The sequence below is a fragment of the Gopherus evgoodei genome, chromosome 16, assembly GCF_007399415.2.
Source record: "Gopherus evgoodei ecotype Sinaloan lineage chromosome 16, rGopEvg1_v1.p, whole genome shotgun sequence".
Lineage (NCBI taxonomy): Eukaryota > Metazoa > Chordata > Testudines > Testudinidae > Gopherus > Gopherus evgoodei.
Genome location: NC_044337.1, coordinates 11,259,513 through 11,282,820, shown reverse-complemented (window position 1 = coordinate 11,282,820; position 23,308 = coordinate 11,259,513). Strand labels below are relative to the sequence as shown.

The following is a 23,308-nucleotide window of genomic DNA, read 5'->3' as shown; positions in this document are numbered from 1 at the left end:
AATGGGGCCTTCACCTTAGTTGAAGCCTCTGTGCGCTACGTTAATAGAAATAACAAAATAATGGTTCATTTGCCCCCACTCCTCAAAGGCCTAGTCTGTCAAGCCAGCTGCCTGGTGTGATCTTTATCTTTCAAAGTTCTGCAGGATTGTTTTTTGTTGTTGTCTCTGAAAACAGGATACTGATTTTATTTTATTTCTCTTTTTTTGGCATGACTTTAAAGTAAGAGCTCAGGTTGCATGGAGTATGGATTACAGATCATCGGAGATAGATGAAAGCAGAAGACACATTTATCTGGCACTGCATTAAAGGGATGTTAAACATATAATTGAAGCCCAAGGTGCAGCCACCTTGTGTATCCCGTCTCCTCTCCCCACTGCCGCATTGCAGAGAACTTCCCTGAGAGAAGTAACTGGGGGAACAGGGTGAGGTGCATTTGGGTCCTGACCTAGCTGTTTCACAGGGCAATGCATGCTCTGAGAGAAGGGATAAACGCCCCACAGAAGTACATATCAAACAATGAAATACAGTTAGATACCCAGAACCTCAATACCAGTAGACCAAAGGCATTTAAAACCTGGTTTAAAGTTTGTTTTCATGTTGTGCCATGTATTTGAAATAATTAACAGCAACAAAAAACATTTCTATGATTACATGTGTAACCATTTTTCTTTCTTCTCTCTCTTTTTTCTTCTGTTTCTTTCTCTCCTCTCTCTCTTTCCTCTTCCCCTCCCTTCCTGTCTTCCTCCACAGGACTCCATAGAATGGAGCAAGAATGAGAGGAAAAAGGCAGACAGAAAAGCATGAACTGGAGGTTTGTTGAGTTCCTCTACTTCCTGTTTATATGGGACCATATAATAGTACAGCCCTCCCACCAGGAACCAGCTGTTACCAACCAACATGTCTCCAAGGAATTTGATTGGCTTATATCAGACAGGGGGCCTTTCCACCACTCGCGGAGCTACTTATCCTTTGTGGAAAGACATCGTCAAGGATTTACAACCAGATATAAAATATACAGGTATGTTGGTTTCTTACAGAGCTCATAGCTTTGCAGGCAGTGGGAACTCTGAGGGGTCGCTCTTTCAGTCACAGTAGATGCTGGTCATTGGTTGAGACCCGCCAATGCCCTCATTCAGTCTGGGAGTGCTTCTGGACTGTCTGCTGCCTTTCGTTAATAATGACATCTGCTTCAAAGACTCAGATCCAGTAGATGTAAAGCTCTGATGTAAGCAATGGAGGTGTGTGGGTACCCAGGTGATTACCACAACATAAAAACAATATAGAGAGACGGACAGGAGCTCAGGGGAGAACCTGTTCGATGTGCATGTGAATGTGTCATATATGGGCAAAGATTAAATACATGGATGCAGAAATGAGCACATCAGAATGCATCTAGCACTGTGCACACGAACTTGAATGCAATTCTGTATGCACACCCAGCCATCTGCTTACTATGCATGCATTCACAAGCTGACATATCAATCTAGACAATCACAGAAATGTCGGGGCAGGAGGGACCACGCAAGGTCATCTAGTCCACCTCCCCATGTTAGGTTTAAGTATACCTCTTACAGACACATACCAACATTCCAGTTTTCACATAACTAATATTTACCTCTAGAAGTACTACCCACCCCAAGAACTCCACAACACAAGTGAGCCCCGCCCCCAAAATCATGAGATTGGCTTAAAAATCAGGAGACTTTTTTTTAACAAAAATAATAAGTGTTGGGTTCTTTGCATTTGCCTTCTGATTTCTAAGCCTTTAGGCTTCATTCACTTCGTGTTTTCAGCCTTGTCTTTGCAAAAAACTTATTTGCATTAATGGAAGCTGAGCTTCTTATGCAATCTCTTGTTTATAGAGGCTGAGGAAACCACCCCCCTAAATATTATGATAATTGTGTGGGAGGTGGTAGGGCTCCTATACACACATGCATATCTACACATGTGGATGGGCCCTGGAATACAATTGCATAAGGCGCCAATGAACACGCCAACATGAACAAATAGGTAGGAATGTAACACGGATGTAAAGATAGCGCATTGCACTCATACTCAGTAAAAACAAAGAAGATAGAGTGCGCACACACACAATGTTCCCTAGGAGGCACTATTCCAGAAGCATCTGCTGATGTAGAATAACCCCACAATATACTGGCTGAGACGCTGCACTGCGCCTCCAGCAGGTATGGCCCAGACAAGCATAGCCCACAGACACTGTTCTGCCTTCCCCATTCAGAACTTCTCGGGGGAAAGAAGCATCCTCCTGCTGCTCCAGTTTTTGCTGTCCCATTTCCCCCACGGGGTCCACGTCTCCTTGCGACAGAGAACACGTCTGTTGTAGGGACTCCATTTCTGCTCTTGGGACACCTTCAGCATCCCCAAGTATATTAGGGGCTTCAAGGAGAGTGGTGCAGGGCTGCTTATGACTCTTTCTATGCAGTGTCTGCTCCAAGAGAACTCTCCCTGGCCAGCTAAGGGGCTTTTATTGCCCCGGAGGCCATCCCACTGGTATAAAGGGGCCATGGAGGGAAGGAAAATGCCTCCCACTGTATGCCTGATACGTGCTCAAACACACCCAAGTCTGTCTATATATATGCACGAGTATAAATCAGTGAACGCTAACAGTAAAATACAGATAGACAGGTACAGGTGAAATGCGCCATGCATTCCAAGGTTATTTTGTGGAGTTTAATAATGGCGTTAAATGGGGGTGTGGGGTTAACAGCGGAATGAGGGAAGTATTAAGAGGAACCCAAGGAAGTTTGTGTTTTCAAATTAGATAGGAAATGAGACGGAAATTCATTGAGGGGTCACGAGAGACAAGCCCTTTGCAGATGGCAGAGACTGCAGAGGAGAAGGCTCTCGTACCTAGCTCAGTGAGATAGTGCGACTGGGTTGATGAGAAGTGGCAGGGTTGAGAGTAGCCAGAGAATCTCTGTGATAGACCCCAACAAACCCATAAAGGATTAAGGAAGCTGAGAGCAGTTTCAAACCAGACCCTAAAAGGCATAGGGGAAACAGTGATGGACCTGTTTGTCTGTGATGTTTCTAAGGCATCTGCCACCGTAGTATCCCAAAGGATGGGAGGTGAGCAGTACATTCTGCAGCTGCTGGAATCGAGAGAGCTGGGATGATGTCATGATTCACAAGACATAGAAAACGTGAGGTGGGTCAGAGAGCTCACAGCTAGGGGATAATGTCACGGTTATGGCAATGGAGGTAGTTGGACGGTGTGAGGCAAGAAAGGACGTGGCAGAGTTGGAGTCGTGGCTATGTCTTCTCCCCTTGCCCAATTATCAGACACAAATCACCCCAAGGACAAGTTCTTCTGAACGAGCAATAATAGTAAATCACTATAGAGCATGCAGGACGCTGAGCTGGTTTAGGTTAGGCGCCTATAAAGAAGCTGAGCTCTTTTGAAAATCCAGGCATCTGTGTCAAAACTGGAGTTGCTGGGAGCGGCTCCCTTTTGAAAATCTGCTTCCCTTGGCCTTGATCCTGCTTCTGCTCAAGTCACTGGGGAAAAAAACCCAAAATCAAAACCAATCTGCCATTGATTTGAATGGAGCAGAATCAAGCCTTTATTTAGATGTTCAACTGGGTACTAAGGACTTTTTAAAAATCTGGTTCCAATTGTGGGTGCCGAGCACTAGAAAATCGGGCCCATATTTCTAAGTCCTCAGCAGGTGTAAATCAGTGTGGTCCTTTTAAATTCAATGGAGCTCTACCAGTTTATAGCAGCTGAAGATCTGGCTCATAGCCCTCAAACCATCCAGAACATAGTGTGTTGTTAGCATTGGGGTGGGCAAATCTCATTTTGCGGGCTCCACAATCTACTGCCCGGGTCTGCAAAGCAAGCTGGAGTTCACCAAGTATCGGATTCTGCTTTAAAGACAAGTTTCCTCCTCAAGGGTGATTCTCAATCACTCTTTTTATTCACCTAGCTAAAGGGAAGCCAGTGCTCTGCATTAAGGATAGCGAAGCCACCCTGAGAATCTGGGGTGGAACATGGGAGTGTCCTGTATGTGGAGTGTTTTCATTGGAGTCTTCCCCCTCTGTGCTTTGTTTCACAGACTCCTTGTGTTTGTTGCTCAGACTCTCTGCACCTTTTATACCCTGGGTCTTGCCATGTTCTTTGCCCTCTCTGCCCCTTTTCCCACTGCAGCTCCAAAGCCCGGTGTCGCTAGAATTTGAATCAGCCATTCCAACCTGCGAATTTCGAGTGGGTTCGAAATTAGGCAAAAAAGAGCTCACCCTTCCCTAATTGGAACACTGTCACTTGTTTAGTGGTGATTTCCCCAGAGTGTCTTGCTGTGAGGAAACATGGACACAGCACATTAGAACCGTGTCATTTACATTGAAAATCCTCAGAGACAAAGCCACTGCCAATGTTACGCAGCAACGTCAAGCAAAACACAGGATTTTCTAGCGTCTGCAGCCAGCCTCACAAAAACCGCCCCTCGTTCGTCCCTGTCCTGCCACAGCTGAAGCTCAGACATTTACTAGTAGGCCAGTTGGCAAAGGCATCCAATGCAAAATGACCTTTTCCCTTCTGCAGAGTTCCTATGGAACTGAACAGCCACTGATATTCTTTCCATTGAATGTTTAAACCAGCCTCTAGAATTCTACCGTGGCGACATAATTCTCTGTTACATTCTGTAGGTGGATAGAGTGGATGTCTCTCTTTATTATACTCTACAGGATTTTAGGGTAATTTCCTTAGAACCCTGAAATGATTGTACCCCTTAGTTTAGATCTGTATCTCACATTTGCTCTTGAGAGGTAGAGAGAAGATATGGAGAGCTGTTTTGCATTAAGTGTTGGGTCATGGGCGGTATAGATAGAGCCAAGAGATGAAGAATGAGCATTATTCAGAATCAACCCCACGATAATGAGGTGGGTTCACGGTGCGGTTGAGAATGGAAAATGTTGTACTGATGACTGTCCTATAAGCTGTGATAATGTGTATGGGATGGTGGTGCTGGTTTGTGGGCTGTCTGCATAGTCATATAGGTGGAAGGGCACACAGTACTGGAAGCATAGTTTAATAGCTAAAGCTCAGAAGTAAGAAAAAGTTTGAGTTCTGTTTGTGGTTCTGCCACAGATTCACTTTGTGACCTTGGGCAAGTCAGTTCACCGCTCTATGCCTCAGTTTCCACACCTGTAGAATGGAAATAACAATACTTGCCTACTTCCCAGAGACATTCCAAGGCTTAATTCATTAATGTCTGTAAAATGTTCTGAGATCTTTGGATGTCCAGTGCTATAGAAAAACAAAGAATAATTCTTTTACTGAGTGGCTAATAAAGGATTGGCTTGATAGGGAGGGGGGAGCGGGGCATAATTGGGAGAGGAAAAGTGGAAATTCCAAATGCATTTATTTATTTCAGTTCCTAAAGAAAAAAGAAAAAAAAAACCATCCATTCCAACCTCTAGACACTTTATCGTCTCTTAAAATCACACATATCACTGTACAATAAACACTGGCAAATTAAATGGATGACAATACAAAGCTATTTTGTTACATAAGCTAGTTACAAAGAGGGCATCAAGTATATAGAAGAAGAAATGCAGGATTAGTTGTAGGTTACAGTGAACAGATTAATTAGAGATGGTCAGGAGGATGAAAGCCAAAAACAAAACAAATTAAAAAATAAATTTGAAAAAAGAATTCCTATTTTTTGTTGAAATTTCCAAATTCTTTTAAAAAAATGTAAATATTTCAGCTGCCCTTTATATTCAAGATGTGATTTGGAAATAGTTTATAAAGAGTTGAGAAAAGATTCATAGATGCCACATGCATGTTGCAGACACTAATGCGTGTGATAGCGATGGTTATAAGCACATCAACAGACGGTGTTATATATGGCTATAAAGCAGAGTTATAAGCAATCTGTAGACTCTATAACAACCAACTAACCATTAAAATATCTTTGAATAATACATTAACCCTTTATAGACTATTTATAAATAGTGTGAAATATGATCAACATTTCAACCAGCTCTTTGTTATAATATTAATAAGACATATCAATGATATGTAGATAGTCAGCTTATGCAAGATCTTCCATAGCTCATCAAATAGATTCGTTATTAACCTGAGATGGGCCAGAAAATCATTCCAGTTCTCATAGGATGAGATCTGCATGTCCATTCTGGCCCTTTTGTTCTGGGTAAAAGGCCCGGAGTGGCATAAATGTGCCCTAAAAATCTCTGGGAGCATTGTGGGTGCTCAACAACTCTGAAATCCAATAGAAATTGATATATCTAATGTTAGGCACTCAACATGGTTCCATTTTGGCCAATACATGCCCATGGCTAGAGGAAAAGGAGTCAGCAAACCAGAGTTTTGCTCAGTTTTGCCATTGTCATCTTCCTGGCCCATTCATTTGTTCACGTCACTCCTCTTTTTGAATCCCTTCGCTGTGTATTGCATCACATTTGAACTATTGGTCGCCTCCCTCAAGACTCTGTATAAATGTTATCCTCCTTTGGGTTGAGTTACATGTTGGTCTCCTTGCCACCTGCCCTGCTCATATTCGGAATCCCTATTGTAGCGTCTGCCACTCTCTCCATCAATCCCCTCCCTCCCTTTATCCATACAGCCCTGTGTGCATGGCCCGACATCCCTGGAGTCATCCGCAAAGCCATATTCCCTTTATTTCACGTCCTTCTTAAAACCCACTTCTGCTGTGCTGTCTATAGAGCATCTCACGAATTTGTATAGAAAATCCCTTCTATTGTTCCACATCCCTGACCTCTGTCTACTTGTCTGTGTAGCCGTCTTCAGATAGTCAGTTCCTTGGGCTGTCTGCCTCTTCTTCTATGTCAGAAAAGTCTTTAGCTCATGATGAGTGCTGCCACAAACAAACAGAACACTCATCAACTTCCTGGGTCTCTTTGGATGAGTCACCTCACCTCCCTCTGACTCAGTTTCCCCATCTGTATGTAATCCCAGTGTAACTCTGGCCCTCTCTAGTTGTGGCTGTCCACAGAGAGAGAGCTTGGTGAGCCTGCTTTAGCCTTGCCTAACAAAACAGGGTCTTTTAAAATGAGAGCTCCCACATTCAGGCCCCGCAGCTGTTGACCCTCTACATGGTAAAAGGTTAACAAAACCCAACTCTGTAATGCAATGTGAGCTCCGTGGGTGACAGGTGCCATATGAGTGAGGTAGCATTAATTCTATCCTTCATTTTCAGCCTGCAGTGTGGGTTTATGTGCCTGGGCAGCAGTGACAGGGGTGTGATAACTGGTCTATGTCCATTCATAGGGATAAGCACCATTTTCTAGCCGAACACTGAGAACCTGATGCAGATTTACGTTGACATCCCTTTAGGCCACTCTTGATATGTAAAGGGACTTTAAAGTGAGCATCAATGTAACCGAGTCCCACTTTTAGTCCCTTTCTGATGTCAGAGAGGCATAAAGAGGCCAGAGTATAAATGGAGAGAGGATGAAAGCCAAAGCTGAAATCTTCTCCAGTCAGAGTGTGCCCATTCCCAGTGACGCTTCGCCAGGCTATTGTTAGGTTTCATTTTCACTCTCATTCACAACCCATCTGGATTTGCAGAAATCATTAAATAAAGACTGCAGAACAGAGCGTCTGCATGCCAGAGAGGAGATTCACACCCCAGGTCAGTCTGCAAAATAACCCTTGTCAAGTCAGACACCTTCCCCTCCTACCCCCAGCTTTTTTTTCCGCAAGTTCCCTATCATGTGAGCAATGGTGGCATTTCTTCCCACTAAGAAAGCTACAGAGAAGAAAGAGCTGTTGTTCTACATTGGGAGCATTTATCAGCATTAGCAGAGAGATGCCTGCAATGGGCTACTTGCCCCAGCCCAGCCCAGGTCTAACTATCTACTTCACACTGTGTCCTGTATGACTTACCCAACCTCAGAGATTCCTTGCCCAGTACAGTACCGCACAATGTGCAAGACTCTGGTGGGAATTCTCAGACGTTGAAAAGAAATTGACTTTATACTGACCTTTTAGAGCCCCAAACAAAATATGGCCACTCCCCAACTGGATAGTTTAGAAAATAACCCACGACCTACCAATGAGCTGCCTTCCCAAATTACAGTTAGGAGTTTGGTGTAGTCTCTTCATTGCCTCTGTGATGCAACCTGGAACTCATATCCCTAACTATGCCTTATCTTAAAGGCTCTCTATCTCTCACTTATACCCCATGGCAAGCTTTCTGGCCAACTATAGCACCTTGGATGCCAATAACATCTGAAGGAATATTACCAAGACTCCTCTTCACTGCATTCAGGAAACTCTTTCCTCTTGTATACATAGACAGGCTCCCTGATATTTCTCATTCTCTGCTTTGGTTTGGTTTTTTAGTCACACTGCGATATGGCGACAGCAAGTATGTTTTCACATGAGGGTTTTAATCTCTCAGTGTAAAGGAGACATCATCTTTTATGTTTCTAAGCTGGAAATGAGGTTTTTTTCAGCAGTACTGTAGCAGGTGAAGGACTGAAGGAGAAGAGATGAAAGGAAGTTCTTGTTGACTGTGTGGAATAAGCAATGGGATGCTACAGAGCACTGCATGTAAAAAAAAATAATGAAATTTACATAGTTTATATTATGCATGTAAACTAGCGATGTACATTGGTTTGTAATCAGTAAACACCTTGTAAATAAATGTGTGTAAACCAGGAATTTAAATCAATTTACATAATGTGTGTAAACAATGAAACCTTCCAGTGTTCTCCTCAGTGTAAACCTTCAGCTGAAAATGACACTAACACGAGTTTAGGCAACTTTATGAGAGAGATGCAATTTACATTCCCATCTCATTGCTCTCACACTGCAGCTTGGCAAAGATGACACATTCAGGAGACTGGCGTATACCAGCCAATTACATCACGTAGTTACTCGTTTACCCACAACCTTCATTTTTCATGCAGTTCAGGGACCAGTGTTGTTACATTCCCTGCATAATGAATCCCCATGCATATGGATAACCGTTCATATATTTGCATAAAGGAGAACAAAGGCAGGGATGAAGGATGATGGGGCTTGCTGGGACCTGTATAATACTGTGCAAAATCCTGATGGTTGCTGGGTCATACAGCCAAGGAGTTTGGCCTTCATCTGGGTTTGATGAACAGCTGTTCTGGCTGCATTTGGATTCAGATGGTCAGGGTTTTAGAATATCAGTGGCAGCTGTGATATCAGACATCCCTCCTCATCTTTAATAATCTTGAGGGGCTCTGACTGATGAAAGCATAAATTGCACCAAAAATTAATAAGCTTAGAAATCATTCCAGGCTAACGTCTTAGAGCCAACCATCTCTCCAAACTCTGGGGAAGGTCAGCTTCTCCTTTGAATTTAGCAGTTCAAACCCATGTCTTCAGGAGGGTGGCACAAGGAGCATAGGACAGGAGATAGCACATGCTCTTGGGCCTAGAAGGGAATTCTCTCCTCTCTCATTTCTCACCTGCATGAGTTCCTTTCTTATGGAGTGATGAGGGATCCACTATCCTCTACGTACACCAAGTTTTGGGATTATTCACAGTGCTCCACCCACCGGTCCCCTCCGCACTGCTCCAGAGTGGATCTCTCTCGTACCTAGCTGGGCTTTCCATGTTCATTGCAGATGTCTGAAGGCAGGCAGACTGAGGTCTCGGGGCTTAAGAGTCCTTTCAAGGTTAACAAGCCAAGGAGAAGCCGTCACTCAACCTTGTGGGTAGGCTTTTAATTCCACTTGTAAAACAGGCAGATGCTTATTTCTGCAGAAGCAGTTATGTAAAAAAAGGAGTCATCAGATGTTTGATGCAAGGAATAATTTTGTTCTGGCACCAGTAGCGCATAGGGGGATGCCATGACTGTACCTTTTGTAGCTTTTTCTATTTCTGGATCCCCCTATAATTTTTTCCCCTGTGTTCCAAGTCTTACTTCTTTTATTCTGTCTGACTACCACCCACTGACCTCTGTAAGTGCAGCAAGATAAGCCCCACTGCAACAGCAATTGGAGACATCCACGCTGATTTCTCATGCTTATCTCACAGACCCATTGTTGGACAATGCAAGTTCAGTCAGAAACCAAGGGCCAGTCTCCTGAAAAAGCAGGATTGCAAGAAGGTATAAGGAAATCGGCAGCCCCTAGAGACAGAGCAGGAGGGAGAAGGATTTTGGTGAGCCTCGGGTGACAGGGATTCTTCTGCAGACAATGAGAGATCCATTACATCTTCCTTCAGGGCAGGTTGTGCAATGTGCAGTGGCTTATGTGCGCACACAGGAGATGGCATGCAGCCGCCTGCACCTCTCTTAAGGATTTGATTATACAGATATATCAGGGCTTCTGCAGCAAGCAGTAGCAGAGGTGTCATCTCTGGATGGCGGTGCAGGTGATGCCAAGTATCTGATGCCAGGATCACGCTTCAGAGCCGTTGTTAGTTGGTGACCATGCTCTGTAACTGATCGCACATTGGCATCTCTCTCTCTCCACCCCTCGGAGACAATTTTCCATACACCTTGCTTCACAGACCTCTACCCGGACACAAGTCATTTACAATAAAATATTTACAGGAAGCTGCAATGAGGCTGACTTCACAGGGGAGTCATTTGTACTGGTTAAATAACTTCTTCCATCAGATGAGACCTGTGGATGGGGGACGAAAAGTCAGAGCTGACAGATCTTAGCGCATTTGCATTCCATGAGCCTGCCTGGTGTGGAATCAAACTGCAGTGCAGTGCAGACTGCAGGGGCGATACTGGGTCCTTGCAGCTGAGGCTTCAACCACACTGTTAAATGGAGAAGGGAAGACCCCATCTTCATCTGGCCTGGGAAATCCACCTCTTCCTTGACCTGCTCCAGGCTTGCTCTTGGTAGGCATTCCTCGTGGTCTGGAATAAATGAAGGCAGCTGTGAATTGGACCAGATTAAGGGGATGGGATCGTCAAAAGTGCCCAATGGATTTAGAAGCACACGTCCTGCTGAAAATATGCCTCAGTGCGTGCAGGCCGATGGTCCCTGCTCCTCGAGTTCCAAGATGACATCAGAATCTCAGCTTCCATTAAATGAACAAACTCAAGCCCTGGTGCTTGTAGTAGCAAAGGAAAACTTGTAAACATGACCCAGGCAGTGAAGTCTGCCTGAGTCTGCAGACAGGCCCCAGCAGAGGGAGGAGCAGCAAGCTCTAGAACCAGCAGGAAAGCTTCTGGCCCCAAACCCGCCACCAGAGAAGACCAACCTCTAATTGTCCCGGATGCTCCCCCTTCTGCTGCTTGTGGTTGGAAATGAGGGCCCTGTGACCACTCCTGCTGTTGCTGGCATGGGCAGAACCCCCACCACTGGTCCACATTCTGCTGGACCTCCCATGCCTGACTGTGACTCCTCCAACTGGTGTGTAAGAAAAAAACCCAGCCTCCCTTTCTAAAAGAGCCATAGGGTTAGACGGGACATCTAGTCTAACCCCCTGCCAAGATGCAGGATTTGTTGTGCCTAAACCATCCAAGATAGGTGGCTATCCAGCCTCTTTTTGAAACCATTGCCTCTTGTCTTGCCCTCTGTGGCAAGAGAAAACAATTTTTCTCCATCTTTTTTATGGCAGCCTTTCAGGTATTTGAAGACCGCTATCATGTCCCCCCTTAATCTCCTCTTTTCTAGACTAATCACACCTGTAACAGGGAGCCTTTTGGGTCCCTCTCCTCATTTAAAAGCAGTCTGGAGAATATACTTTACAGAACAATCCTGCCTTGGCCAGGAGTCGGGAGGGGAATGTACTTCATGTCCAATAGGCCTTTTCCATCTTTCACATGGATTCACACACACACCTGATTCCTTATCTTCAAACTGATCCGCTCTGTCTGGAGGAGTGTGGTGTGACAGCTGCCAATCAGCTCTCCTTGAGCAACTCACCCAGTGAGGGCACAGTCAGCTCCCCAGCCTCGAAGCACAACCCTACCCCACCTGTCACTGGTTCTCAGCCTGCTGTGCTTGGCCAAAGGGCCTTTGCTAATACAGCTTCTGCTAATGTTTTGCCCTTCTTTAGAGATTCCAGTCTCTGCCTGGATCCTAATCGATTCTTAAGGGCTAAATGGTGCCTGTTAGGCACAGCCCATTGTAAGGGGCAAAGTGGAGGTCCACGGCTCTATTCTGCCTCCTGGAACTCCCTAGCTACATCGCAAAGGGACTGCTATGCCCCTGGAAAGACTACAGCATATTTTCCTCACTGCCTGCTGATCAGGGGTCAGAGAAGTGATGGAGAGGTGGCCCCCCCCCCCAACTCTCAGCCATCTCATTCAGGAAGGGTCAGGGAGGGTCCTAGCTATTCTTCCCAAGACAGACCATCTAGGAACCAGCTCCTGGATTCTCTCAAACTCAAGGGATGCTATTCTGGGCAGGACTTTTGGGGGAGGGAAAAGGTTCCTTTATGTCGCAGCTACCATCTTGGCCATCAAAGCGGGGATCTTCTGAGCTGAAAGCAGGAGCTGCTGCAGCTTGAGCTAAAGAGCCAGACTCTGTAGCTGGCAGCTGTGACTGACTCGCAGAGGAAGACACACAACACACATGGACCAATAGGTTACACTTACTCCTCCCCTGTCCCCCACCTCTGCATGGAGGTGTAAGTAAAGACCAACCACAATTCAACCCTACATAGGGGTGAGAAGGTAAATTTGGATAGTTGTTTTTCAGTCATGCATCCAGCACAGCCTATTCCCATTTTTTTTCTATCTTACTGTTTCCTTCCTGCTCAGCAAATGAGAGCCCCTCTGCTGAGTATTCTGCATTAAATATTTCAGTATTGGCTTGCAGCTCTTGAACAACACCAGAAAGAACATTACTTTTTACTTTCCTCCAAATGTCTGGGTTCTCCTTGGGGAGTCTGCACTCCGAGTCTGATCAGCGCTAATAAGAAAGCAGTGGTGAGAGAGGGAAATATAAGTTGCAGGGTTGATGGGGAGAGGAAGGGAAAGAGAAAGAGGTTTGTTCGGTTAATTCCTCGTTCAAGCTGAAAGAATAATCCCTAAACAAATATAATGTACTCCTTGCGTTTTGCATCTTGTTTTTCATTAGCAGAATGTGAAATTCTGAGATGTATTCACGAGGCAAAATGACACGCCAATTTCTTTGCAGTTATGTTTCCCTCTTGATGAAAGGCAAGCATTTGAGATTTGGTATAATGAACCAACACAGCACAGATTTCAGTGTTGCCAAGAGTCTCATTGTGCCTGGTGTTTTTTTTCTGGAAGCCCCAGCACCTGGAGTCCTGTGATTATGTGAGAATCTCAGAACATTTATTTTTGAAGTCGGTTTCTAGCCCTCATGGTTGCAGAGAAAAACTTGAAAATGTGGCCCCAAAATATTCAGAAAGCAGGAGGCAAGTAAACCTCCCAAATATATTATCTTTTACAAATGTCATGAAGTTTACATGAATCCCAGGATTTTTTAACTCTCGATGCTGGTGATAGTGCTATAATGCTTATGATGCCATTTTTGTTACCTAATAAGATGTCATACAGAAACTAACAAAGCCAGCAAAGAGTCCAAATTTTGAATATCGCACGCAGACATACAATTCAATTGCAAGTGTAAACGTCTCAAAGCAGCACTGACTCACTTTGTGTTGGCACAGCACCTCATCCAGTTGGGCCTTCATCTTTATCAAGGATGCAACTGCAACATAAATATGACATAAAATTATATCCATACAAATAATATAAGTAACAAGATCAATAATATTGATCATAATAGTATTGGTAATAGTTTGAGTTTAAAAGTAGCCTATTTGTAAGCATTTGTACTAATAAAGCTCAATTGCTTAAATGTGCATGAAAAAGCAAACTGCAGAACAACATCTACATACAATTAAACATTCATTTATTCTAGCAACGTCCAACCTACCATCATATTTTGCACCAAACAGTTACATTATCATGGAAACACATAAAAATACTCTAGCGCCATCTAGCTAACTCCCAGAGCAAGTCACAACCATTCAATTTCAGATGAATCTTAGGCTGGTACATGATCTTGGGTGAACACCAGATTAGGCTAAGCTTTGTAAAGAGACGATGTAAACAGCTGCACGAAGGAAGCCATGTGCAGTCACAACTAGTTTTACGGGTCCTGCAAAATCCAGGGACTATGCTATATGTTTCTGAGCACCATCTACTGGCATCTTATCTCTTGTCTAATTATTTACATATATACAGACACAAGAACACTCCAGTAACAAGCTTCATTTTGAGTTTTTGGATTTGTTCCTATGCCAAACTCAAAGCGACCATTAGAGCTGCGAATACAAGGGAAGGAAGGCAGTGTCATCACTGTGAAATTCTGGTTGGACCTGGTGAGGGAACATGATGTTCTAGGTGGCTGCAGAGTCCTTACACTATTGTCACAATTTCAGCTGGATGGAACATTTTCAGCTAAATCACATTTTGTCAAACCATGCTGTTTCGTGAGAACCAAAATATTTTGCGGAGATGTACCGGTTCCAATGAAGTTGTCACTGGAAATGGTTTTGAAGACTTTCTGGTCACTTCTGACCAGAGGCAGAGAGGGAGTGAGCACCGAAAACAGCTGTTTCAATGTCTCCAAAAATGTTTTTGTTCCAATGTAGAATGAAAACAAATGACAAAACCTTGAAAGTTGCTGCGAACCAAAACTCTCATCCTTTGGACAGCACCGGTCACAATGAATGCTTGCCAGACTCTCAAGCTTTGTCTAGCTATGGTAATAGGCCATGAACCATCCAGTGTGCCTGTGTATGCTGCCCTCTACTGGGTGGAATTGGGACTGCCTAGCCCCATTAGGTCCTAAGCTGTTAACAGTATAAACTCCATGGCTAGAAGACCTAAACAGATGGTGTTCTCTGCTCCCTCTGTTGGGGAGAAGGGGAAAAAACCAGCTCTGGCCAGCTTCATTAACCTAAATTATACTATTGTTTACCCATAATTCCACCTTTTGTTGCTTTGATTGCAATGTGTTTCTGTTTTGATGTGTAGGCATGAAAATAGATTATTATCATTACTATACTTGGGAAATGAACTCAAGTAGTAGGGGCCCATGCTTTGGCCACCAGAGGATCTGCATCTGTCCTTGATGTCACCCTGGAATACAGCACCGCCAACACATCCCTCCTCCGACACAGGTGCTAGCACATGGACAAAGAGGAATAGTCTATGCAGGGACCACTAGGGCCTGTCCAGCACCCAGTATAGGCTAAGGCTACCCTAATTTGCACCTAGTTGCAATGACCCCCACGGGCCATTAGGGGAACATAGAATCATACAATCCCCTAGTGGCCTCAAGCCACCTCACTTGGCCCATCTCTCTGCATCCAGAACTATTCTGGAGACAGCTCTCTGCTGTGGTATTCTCCAGGCTGGGACTCATACGTGCACTACAGTCCACTTCCGACAGCCAGCCTAGCAGGTGCAAAGAGGCCATGGTGCAGTGGTGGACATGCTCCGTGGTATGCAGCATCGGTATGAAGTCATAGGTAAGCCACAGATTTGTTATCCTAAAGTGTAGTGGGATATGTGCATGAAGGGGCAGAAGTGTAAAGGATCAGCCGGCATGTGTAGAAATTTTTAATGGCTCTATGATGCCTCCTCTTCTGTCTGTGCTAGTGAAACTCCTTCTCTTAGCATGATATATTTTATTCAATTGTTAAGAGTTCTTCATTTTTCATTTGGGAAGGAAAGTTGGAGCTGCTTCCAATCTGCAATCAATCAGCCGCCATAGCAGAAGAGATACAAAGAAGCGCTCTTGCTTTGTGGGTCCTTTATCTTCCTTGTGAGCTTACAGAAGTTAATATATTTCTGAATGGGGGAGAGAGAGACACACAGAATATGCAGCCAGCACACCACCTGCCTACACCCTGCAAACTGCCTTGTTGTTAGTGCTAACCCTTCAAAAAGTCTTCAGAACAACAACACACACTATGGGCTTATAGAGAAAGGAAGCAAATCACACGTAAATGTACATACGGCCAGATTTTTAATGGTATTTAAGAGCCTAAAGATGCAGAGGGATATTTTTCATTGTCTCATTGTTTCCATGTATTCCTCAGTCTGTTTGAATCTATCTGTTGTCTCTTGTTTTATATTTAGTCTGTCAGCTCTTTGGGGTAGGGACCGTGTGTGTGTTCCATGCTTGGTCAGGACCAAGCACATCGGGGTCCCGGTCCAGAATTAGGACTCCTAGATGCGATGATAATACAAATAATTAATAATAATAGTAATTTTCAGAAGTGGCCATGTGCCTACATCGTATATCTTTCAATGGGAGTTCAGTGCTTAGCAGCACTTGACAATCTTACTACACATCTATCTGCATCTTTAGGTGCCTGAATATCTTTAAAATCTGGCCCTTAGGAAATTGATCTTCTGCTTGTGTTTTCAAAAATGACAGCCATCACTTCATCAACATATGCAGGATGTGTTGCTGTCCTAGAAAAACACCCAAATAAGAGAAATATTAAGGGCTGGACTCCACTTCTGCAGAACTATAAACCCCTCAGGCCATGAAGATGTCTCCTTTGTGTGTCTGTACAGCACTCATGACAATGAGACTCCACTCCCAAATAGAACCTTTGGGCACTACCATAATATACATATTTACTCCTAATATTATCAATAAATCATCAGTGACATCCTGATCCAGAAAGGAATAATAACAATCATTTCTATAACTAGGCTTGGAAGGATTAAATTTTTGTCAGCAAATGTTGGTAAATGTCAATTTCACCATGCAGGCAGGAATTGACAAAATATCTATATTTCCATTGATAATCATCAAAATTTGCAGAGAGAGGCCAAGTAAGAAAACACGCTCCTTGAGAATTTATTGCGTTCTGGTTTAAGGATCTTTACTTTGTATATTTTGACATGTGATGTTGACCATTGTTGTTTTAACCATTATAACGCTGTAACTTTTTGAATCTCAATGTCTATTGACATTGGATAATTATTGCCTGACCCTCTTCTCCCACATAAATGCCCACAATTGTGATAATTTAAATAAATACAAATTGGAAAAAAGATGCTTAAAATCCACAACTGAAAACTTAAATAAAAAACCCAAAGCTTTAAAATAAACTTTGATATTATCCACTGAAATTATTTAAAAAAAATAAAATTCAGACAAGCCTATCTATAGGAGCTTTCATCTGAGGATCTCAAAGCACTTAACAAGTGTTAATTAAGCCTCCTAATGATAACTGAGGGAAGGATTTTTAAATGAATAATTTACTAGTAAAATATAATGAAATTCATCATATTTATTATTCATGGATCTATTCGTCAAAACACAGCAGCTTGGTTGTATTGCTAGGTAAATCATTTATAATGTGCATATATTCCTCAAACAATTTATACAGAACTATTTTGAAATGTGTAGAATAAGCTATTCACTGATGATTATTAACCAGCTTAACTCACAACTCCCCTGTGAAGCAGGGAAGTATTAGGTTATAATCTCTTTGAGGCCGGCACTGTCTTTTTATTCTGTTTGAATAGTGCCTAGCACAATGAGGTTCTTTTCCATGAGCGGGTCCCCCTTTATGTGCTACAACAATACAAATTAACAACAACAACAACAATAATTTATTTTACACAAGATTTAACTTAGATGGAGAGAGGTCCGATGACTTGCCCATAGTCACACAGAAATTAAGTGGCAGAGCCAAAAGAGGACACAGGAATTGTTATTTCCATTTTCCTGCTCTAACTACTAGACCACACTCTCCATGCGGAGCCAAGAAAAGAACCAAGGTGTCCTGGCTCCTCATCACCTATTCAATCACACTCATCTCCCAGGGCCAGAGAGAGAACCTGGGAATCCTGATTCCCAGTCCCCTGGTCTAATTGCTAGATTACACTCTCTTTTCAGTGTTAGGAAGAGAACCCAGGAGTCCTGAAACCCAATCCCTTTCAAGATCCCTTTCCTTCCATCTCCTGTGACAGCAAACTCCTGTAAGCTGGTGTCATTTGAAAGCTACATCAGCAGAGAGAAAGCACAAGGCTCACACTCCTTCTGACTTCCACTGACATTTGTGCCCAGCAATCCCAGAAGGCCTTTCATGCCTTTACTGGTGTCAAAATATCACAGCTTCTCCCTCGGGTTTTATTAGGAAAGCTGATGCCGAATTACCCAGCCTCCTCCCACACAATAAAAAGTGTTTATAACCCTGTAAATTCCAACATATCAGCAGCTTGTTACAAAGAGAAAAGGTCATTTGGAGAAAAAAATGTGTCATTCCCTCGGAAATTCTGGCTTAATATATACGAGGGAGTCAGCACTGGAAAAATATTGCTTGATATGATAAAGTCTCATAATAGAAAATGTTGCTGCAATACAGGGCTCATTTCTTCAGATAAATATTTAATATAGATCACTAAAGATTAATTGAGTACAGAAAAGAGTCTGTCCTATGGTTGGTGTAAAGAAAACATCTTCTCGTTAATTTATTATGGAGCCTGAAATGAGAAAAAACTCATGGAGAGAAACACAGGGTGCAGTTTCCATAGAGAAACAGAGCATCGCATTAGAATTTATTTAGTGTGTAGGCAGAAGCCTTCCCATGACCAGATGCACCATGGAGTTTGCCTCATGGAAAATCCCAGTAGGAAGAAGTATGCCTGTAGAAAAACAAGTCCACAGACTCAGAATCTTACTGGGAATAGTTTGACCGTTTCCTGATAATTCCTGGTTTTCCAGAACTGGGAAAGGACCAGGTGGAAATCTCTTCAACATGGTCTGGTCCAGTTCTCATTTAATGGACTTTCTAGTACATCTAAGTCCTCACAGAACTTTATACTATAAGGATGACTCTCAGCTCAGGTCCAGAAGGTTGGTGTATGGGAGATATCGTCAGCATGTCTCTCTATTGGTACTTTCACATTAATAAAAGCAATAGCTTCTAGGCTAGGAATGGCCAAAGTGGTGGACCATAGACAAAAGGCAATCATGGAACTCTACAATACGTCTTGCCCGCTGGGTCCCAGCATTCATGCTCCATTTTGATCCAAGTGGCTCCACCACACCACATGCTGAGATATGTGCTTTATATGGGCCATGGCTCTGTATTAAAAATAAGAATATCTGCAATGTCTTCCATTTGATGGAAATTAGGGGCCACCATTGGTTTTCTGGCAAGGTGCTAGCAAAATTCTCAATTTGGCACAGTTCGAGCACGTTGGTCTGTCTCCAAGGAAAGGGGGATTCATTCATGTTAGAGTAATGTAGCAGCAAAAGCCAGGTGCCCTGAAAGGGGGTCTTGGCTGGTTCTTAAAGGCTTGTTCTGCTTTTTGACTGAAGTGTATAAAGGCTTTTCACTGGCCATGTGTGGGGATCATTTAATTGGTGGCTGCACTCTCTGGAGTTCTCTTGGACTACCTAGATAGTGAAGGAAGACTCTAGGGGCCTAGGAATGAGGGACAAGCCTTCTGTGTAACATGGAGTGCGGCTGAGTTTGGTTGGATTGACAGATACCATGCAATACTACTTTATTTCCTATAGTATCGTTCGTACAAACCGCATCTGCAGCACTAACTGGGACACTTTCAGAGATAAATCATAAATAATAGCAGAGGGAACACCAGAAAGGGGGAAAAAAGATATGGTTCCAGCTGAGATTAAAATGAGATGAGGCATCAATGAGACGCAGAGACATGTGAAGGGTGATTCCAAATGGCCGAATCTGCTGAGGTGAAGCATCTTGCTCTAACAATACGTGAAGTGGAAGGAAGGTGGTACTTAGATGAGGACAGGGCTGGCGCTTCCATTTAGGCAACCTAGCTGGTCGCCTAAGGTGCCAGGATTTGCGAGGGTGGCATTTTGCGGCCCTCGGCAGCAATTTGGCTGCGGGGGGGCCTTCCGCGCTCCGGGTCTTCGGCGGCAATTCTGCGGCAGGTCTTTCACTCGCTCTGGGACCCGCCACTGAAGTGCCCCGAAGACCGGGAGCGCAGAAGGACCCCCCCACTGCCGAATTGCCGCTGACTGGGAGCGCGGAAGGACCCCCGCCTAGGGTGCCAAAAACCCTGGCGCTGCTCCTGGGTGAGGAGCAGAGATCTGAGCATGATTAGTAAGAGAGAAAGAAGAGGGGCATGACACTGGAGAACCCTTTTGGAATGCACATGGCCTGGACATGAGAAGTAGCTTTGCTGTGGAGAGACTTCGACCTAGTGCCATCATGCCTGTTCGTCGGTCCGTGTCTGGTAGCTTACTAGGTGTTGCTTTCTCTGCCCTCTTGATTTGGCTTTTCCACTAGACAGAATGTTCTGGAAATGTGTGTGTCAAACATTCCACAGAAAACTATGCTGCACACACAGTTCTCCAGGAGGGAGGAGGAGGAGGAGGAGGAGAGATTGAACCAGATGGTAAGGATGTTAGTCATGTTGCCCAACACGCTGCTGGAAGGGGATCAGATACTAGGGTGATGAGGGTGGCATGAAAAGAGAAGAGAAAAGAATAGCTTGTATTGATATATACAATGTAACCAACACAAGAGGATCCCCCCACCCCAAAATCCCTACTATTCCTAGCTGTTCTCACAAGACAACTGAAGCCTTGCCTGTTCTCTGTAGTTTCCCTCCCTTCTGGTTTCAGAAGGACCAGATTATGCACAGTATTTGCTGACTCCACCTCTCACAGCTCATCACGTGAGCCTTAACTACCCACATCGGCTTTTCCTATAATCACCTCAGTGTCTTTTACCCTACTGTCCATCATGAATGACACTCTCTCCTTTTTCAGCCTCACCAGGTTACTGCCAGGGCTGGTTGGAATCTTTTCACATTTTTTTGGGGGGGGAAAGGAATGAAAAAGAAATCTGTGAATTCTCTCCCAGCTCCCCCCTTTTAAAGACCAACTCTAATCACTACCCTTTCCTCCAAATCTCTCCTCAGGACCTAGTTCTGCCATGATGCCCAGAAGAAACTGGTCAGGGTGCGGTGAAGGGATAGCAGGCACATGGAGGTGTATTGATTGTAATAGATACGGCACATTTGGGCAATATCCCTCTCCTCTGCCATGTGGGCTGCTAGGCTGATTGTTTTCTTAAGTCCTTAAACTGCAGATGACAAGAATTCAGGGGGACTGCATGGAGGCCCGTTGGCTTCAGCATGGCCCCATGTGAGAGTTGCAGTCCACCCACGTGATCTCACTTGCCTAATTGGGGATTTAGATCATAAGCTCTTGGAGGCAGGGAACGTGTCTTTCTCTGTGCAGACAGGACCCAGCCCATTATGGCTGCTACTAGAATACAAATAATGAATAAACAGATGATAACGATACACTCTAGCTCAACCCCAAGGAGTTATGCTCAATGTAGGCATCACTGGGTGAAATTCTGTGGCTGAGGTTGTGCAGATCAGAGTAGGTCATCACAATGGTCCCCTCTGTCATTAAAATCTGTTAATCTAATAGTAAGAGGGGCGAGGAGGAGAAATTGATTACTGGCATGCGGAAAGCCACCCCTGGGATTATATGGAGCTGATAAAGTGGTACCTGCTCACCCCACACAGTATCTGCTCAGCTCGCCCCTGTTAGAGATGGTATCATACCGCTTCGAAAAGTACCTTAGCACCTTGCATGCCCTATGCTGTGGTCTTGCCCTCCCTCTGGCGCTCCCACTGAAGCGAGTCACAGCTATAATCCATGAACATGAAAATGATTTTATAATAAGATTTAAATGCAGCCCAAATACTATGCCAAACAAAATCGGAAAACAATCAGTCAGAGAAACTCAGCTCCACCGATGAGTGTGCGACTCAGAGTGGTTCAGTGCTCAGGAAGATTGAGGCTCTAAATAGAGCCACCACCTGCCCTTTAAAGTACTGGCATCCCCAGGAAAGCAGACAGACAGATGGAAAGATGAGAAAGACAGAGCACCTGATACTGCTCCTACTGAAAGTCAATAGGCGTTTTGGCATTTTGGATTGGAGCCAGAAACACACTTTCAATACTGGATACTGGGGTGGGGTGACCAGACAGCAAGTGTGAAAAATCAGGATGGGAGTGGGGGGTAATAGGAGTTTGTAGAAGAAAAAGACCCCAAAATCAGGACTGACCCTATAAAATCAGGACATCTGGTCACCCTAGTCTGGGGTGATTGCACCACAGAAGCAACTAAAGATGGATAAATACCCCAGCAGCTGGATTTGGTTAAGAGGAGGGAGGCAGAGATGTCTATTTATTGTTGTGAATCCTGTGAGAGTTGGTGTTGGTTTGTTTTTGTTTTTAAGCCCCAGATCCTGGAGTCACATGTTTGTTTCTCAGCTTTCATTAAAATAATAATCTGTCTCTCATAGCTCCAGAGAAAAACTTTAAAAGAGGACCCCTAAAAGGCTCAAAACCCAGAAGGGAAATAAAAAGAACCCAAAATATATTATTTTTTTTGTAAGATCTCATGATCTTTTGGGGCCTGACTCATGGGTTTTGAACACATGGGGTTGGGAATACTGCTGGGCATACAGACAGCTCAGCAGCATATTTCTCTCTGGGTAGCCTGCCCAGCATGTGGGTGGGCATATGGGTAGGGGGAAGCAGAACCGTAACTCTCTCTCTTCTGGCCTCTTTGGGTCACTAGTCACCCCTCATGAGTAGTTAGTTATCAGTGGCTGTACTCTCCTTAGCACAGATGAGCAATGCTTTGGCCTTAGCCCTTAGGCAGTGTCTAGCTCACAGCCCCATGCAAGCAAAGAAGAATGCTGTACAAGCACTGGTGGGTGGGTGGGGGACAACATTATCCTGCCTCTTTAAACCCCAAACTCAGCACTGCAGGGCTTTCTTCAGCTAAGCAACAGCATGAGCCCAGCCCAGCCCAACTCAAGCCAAGCCAAGCCAAAGGTCTGAAATACAGGACATTTAGCAGAGGAAAAAGTGCCCCACACCCACCCTTTCTCAAGACCATTTCCTGCTAACAACAAACACAACCCCCAGCACCACCTTACTGCACATCCCTTTTATAGTGTGCTGGGTGAGGCTGGGTGTATAATTGATTAATTAATTTCTCCCAATTGCCACAACCCTGCTCACACATGCAAAGCCCAGCAATCAGAGTAGGTAACTGTGCTCATTCCTCTAGCAGAAGCAGATAGTTCACTCTGCCATCTGCACAGGGCCTGTACTGCCTATCGCTATGAGATAGCTTCACGCACTGCCTGTGATTCTGCTTGCATTTTCAGAGTCTCTGTATTTGCACGCCAGTAGTGAAATCCTGGCTCCATTGTGGCCAATGGGAATTTTGCCATTGAGTTCAAAGGGGACTGGATTTCACTCCTGGATGTCAGTGCCTATGTGATTTTTTTTTTCTTTACAGCTGAGATGACTGAAGTA

The 23,308-nt window shown here is 44.2% G+C and overlaps 1 protein-coding gene across 1 annotated transcript in view; it reads left to right on the top strand.

The window, feature by feature from the left end:
• BRINP1 (BMP/retinoic acid inducible neural specific 1) overlaps positions 1 to 23,308 on the top strand; it is a 94,237-nt gene that overhangs the window by 27,480 nt on the left and 43,449 nt on the right. The window contains exon 2 of the mRNA XM_030536024.1: positions 752 to 1,019. Coding sequence (XP_030391884.1) covers positions 802 to 1,019 — 218 coding nt within the window. The 5' untranslated portion in view covers positions 752 to 801. The remainder of the gene's footprint in view (positions 1 to 751; positions 1,020 to 23,308) is intronic.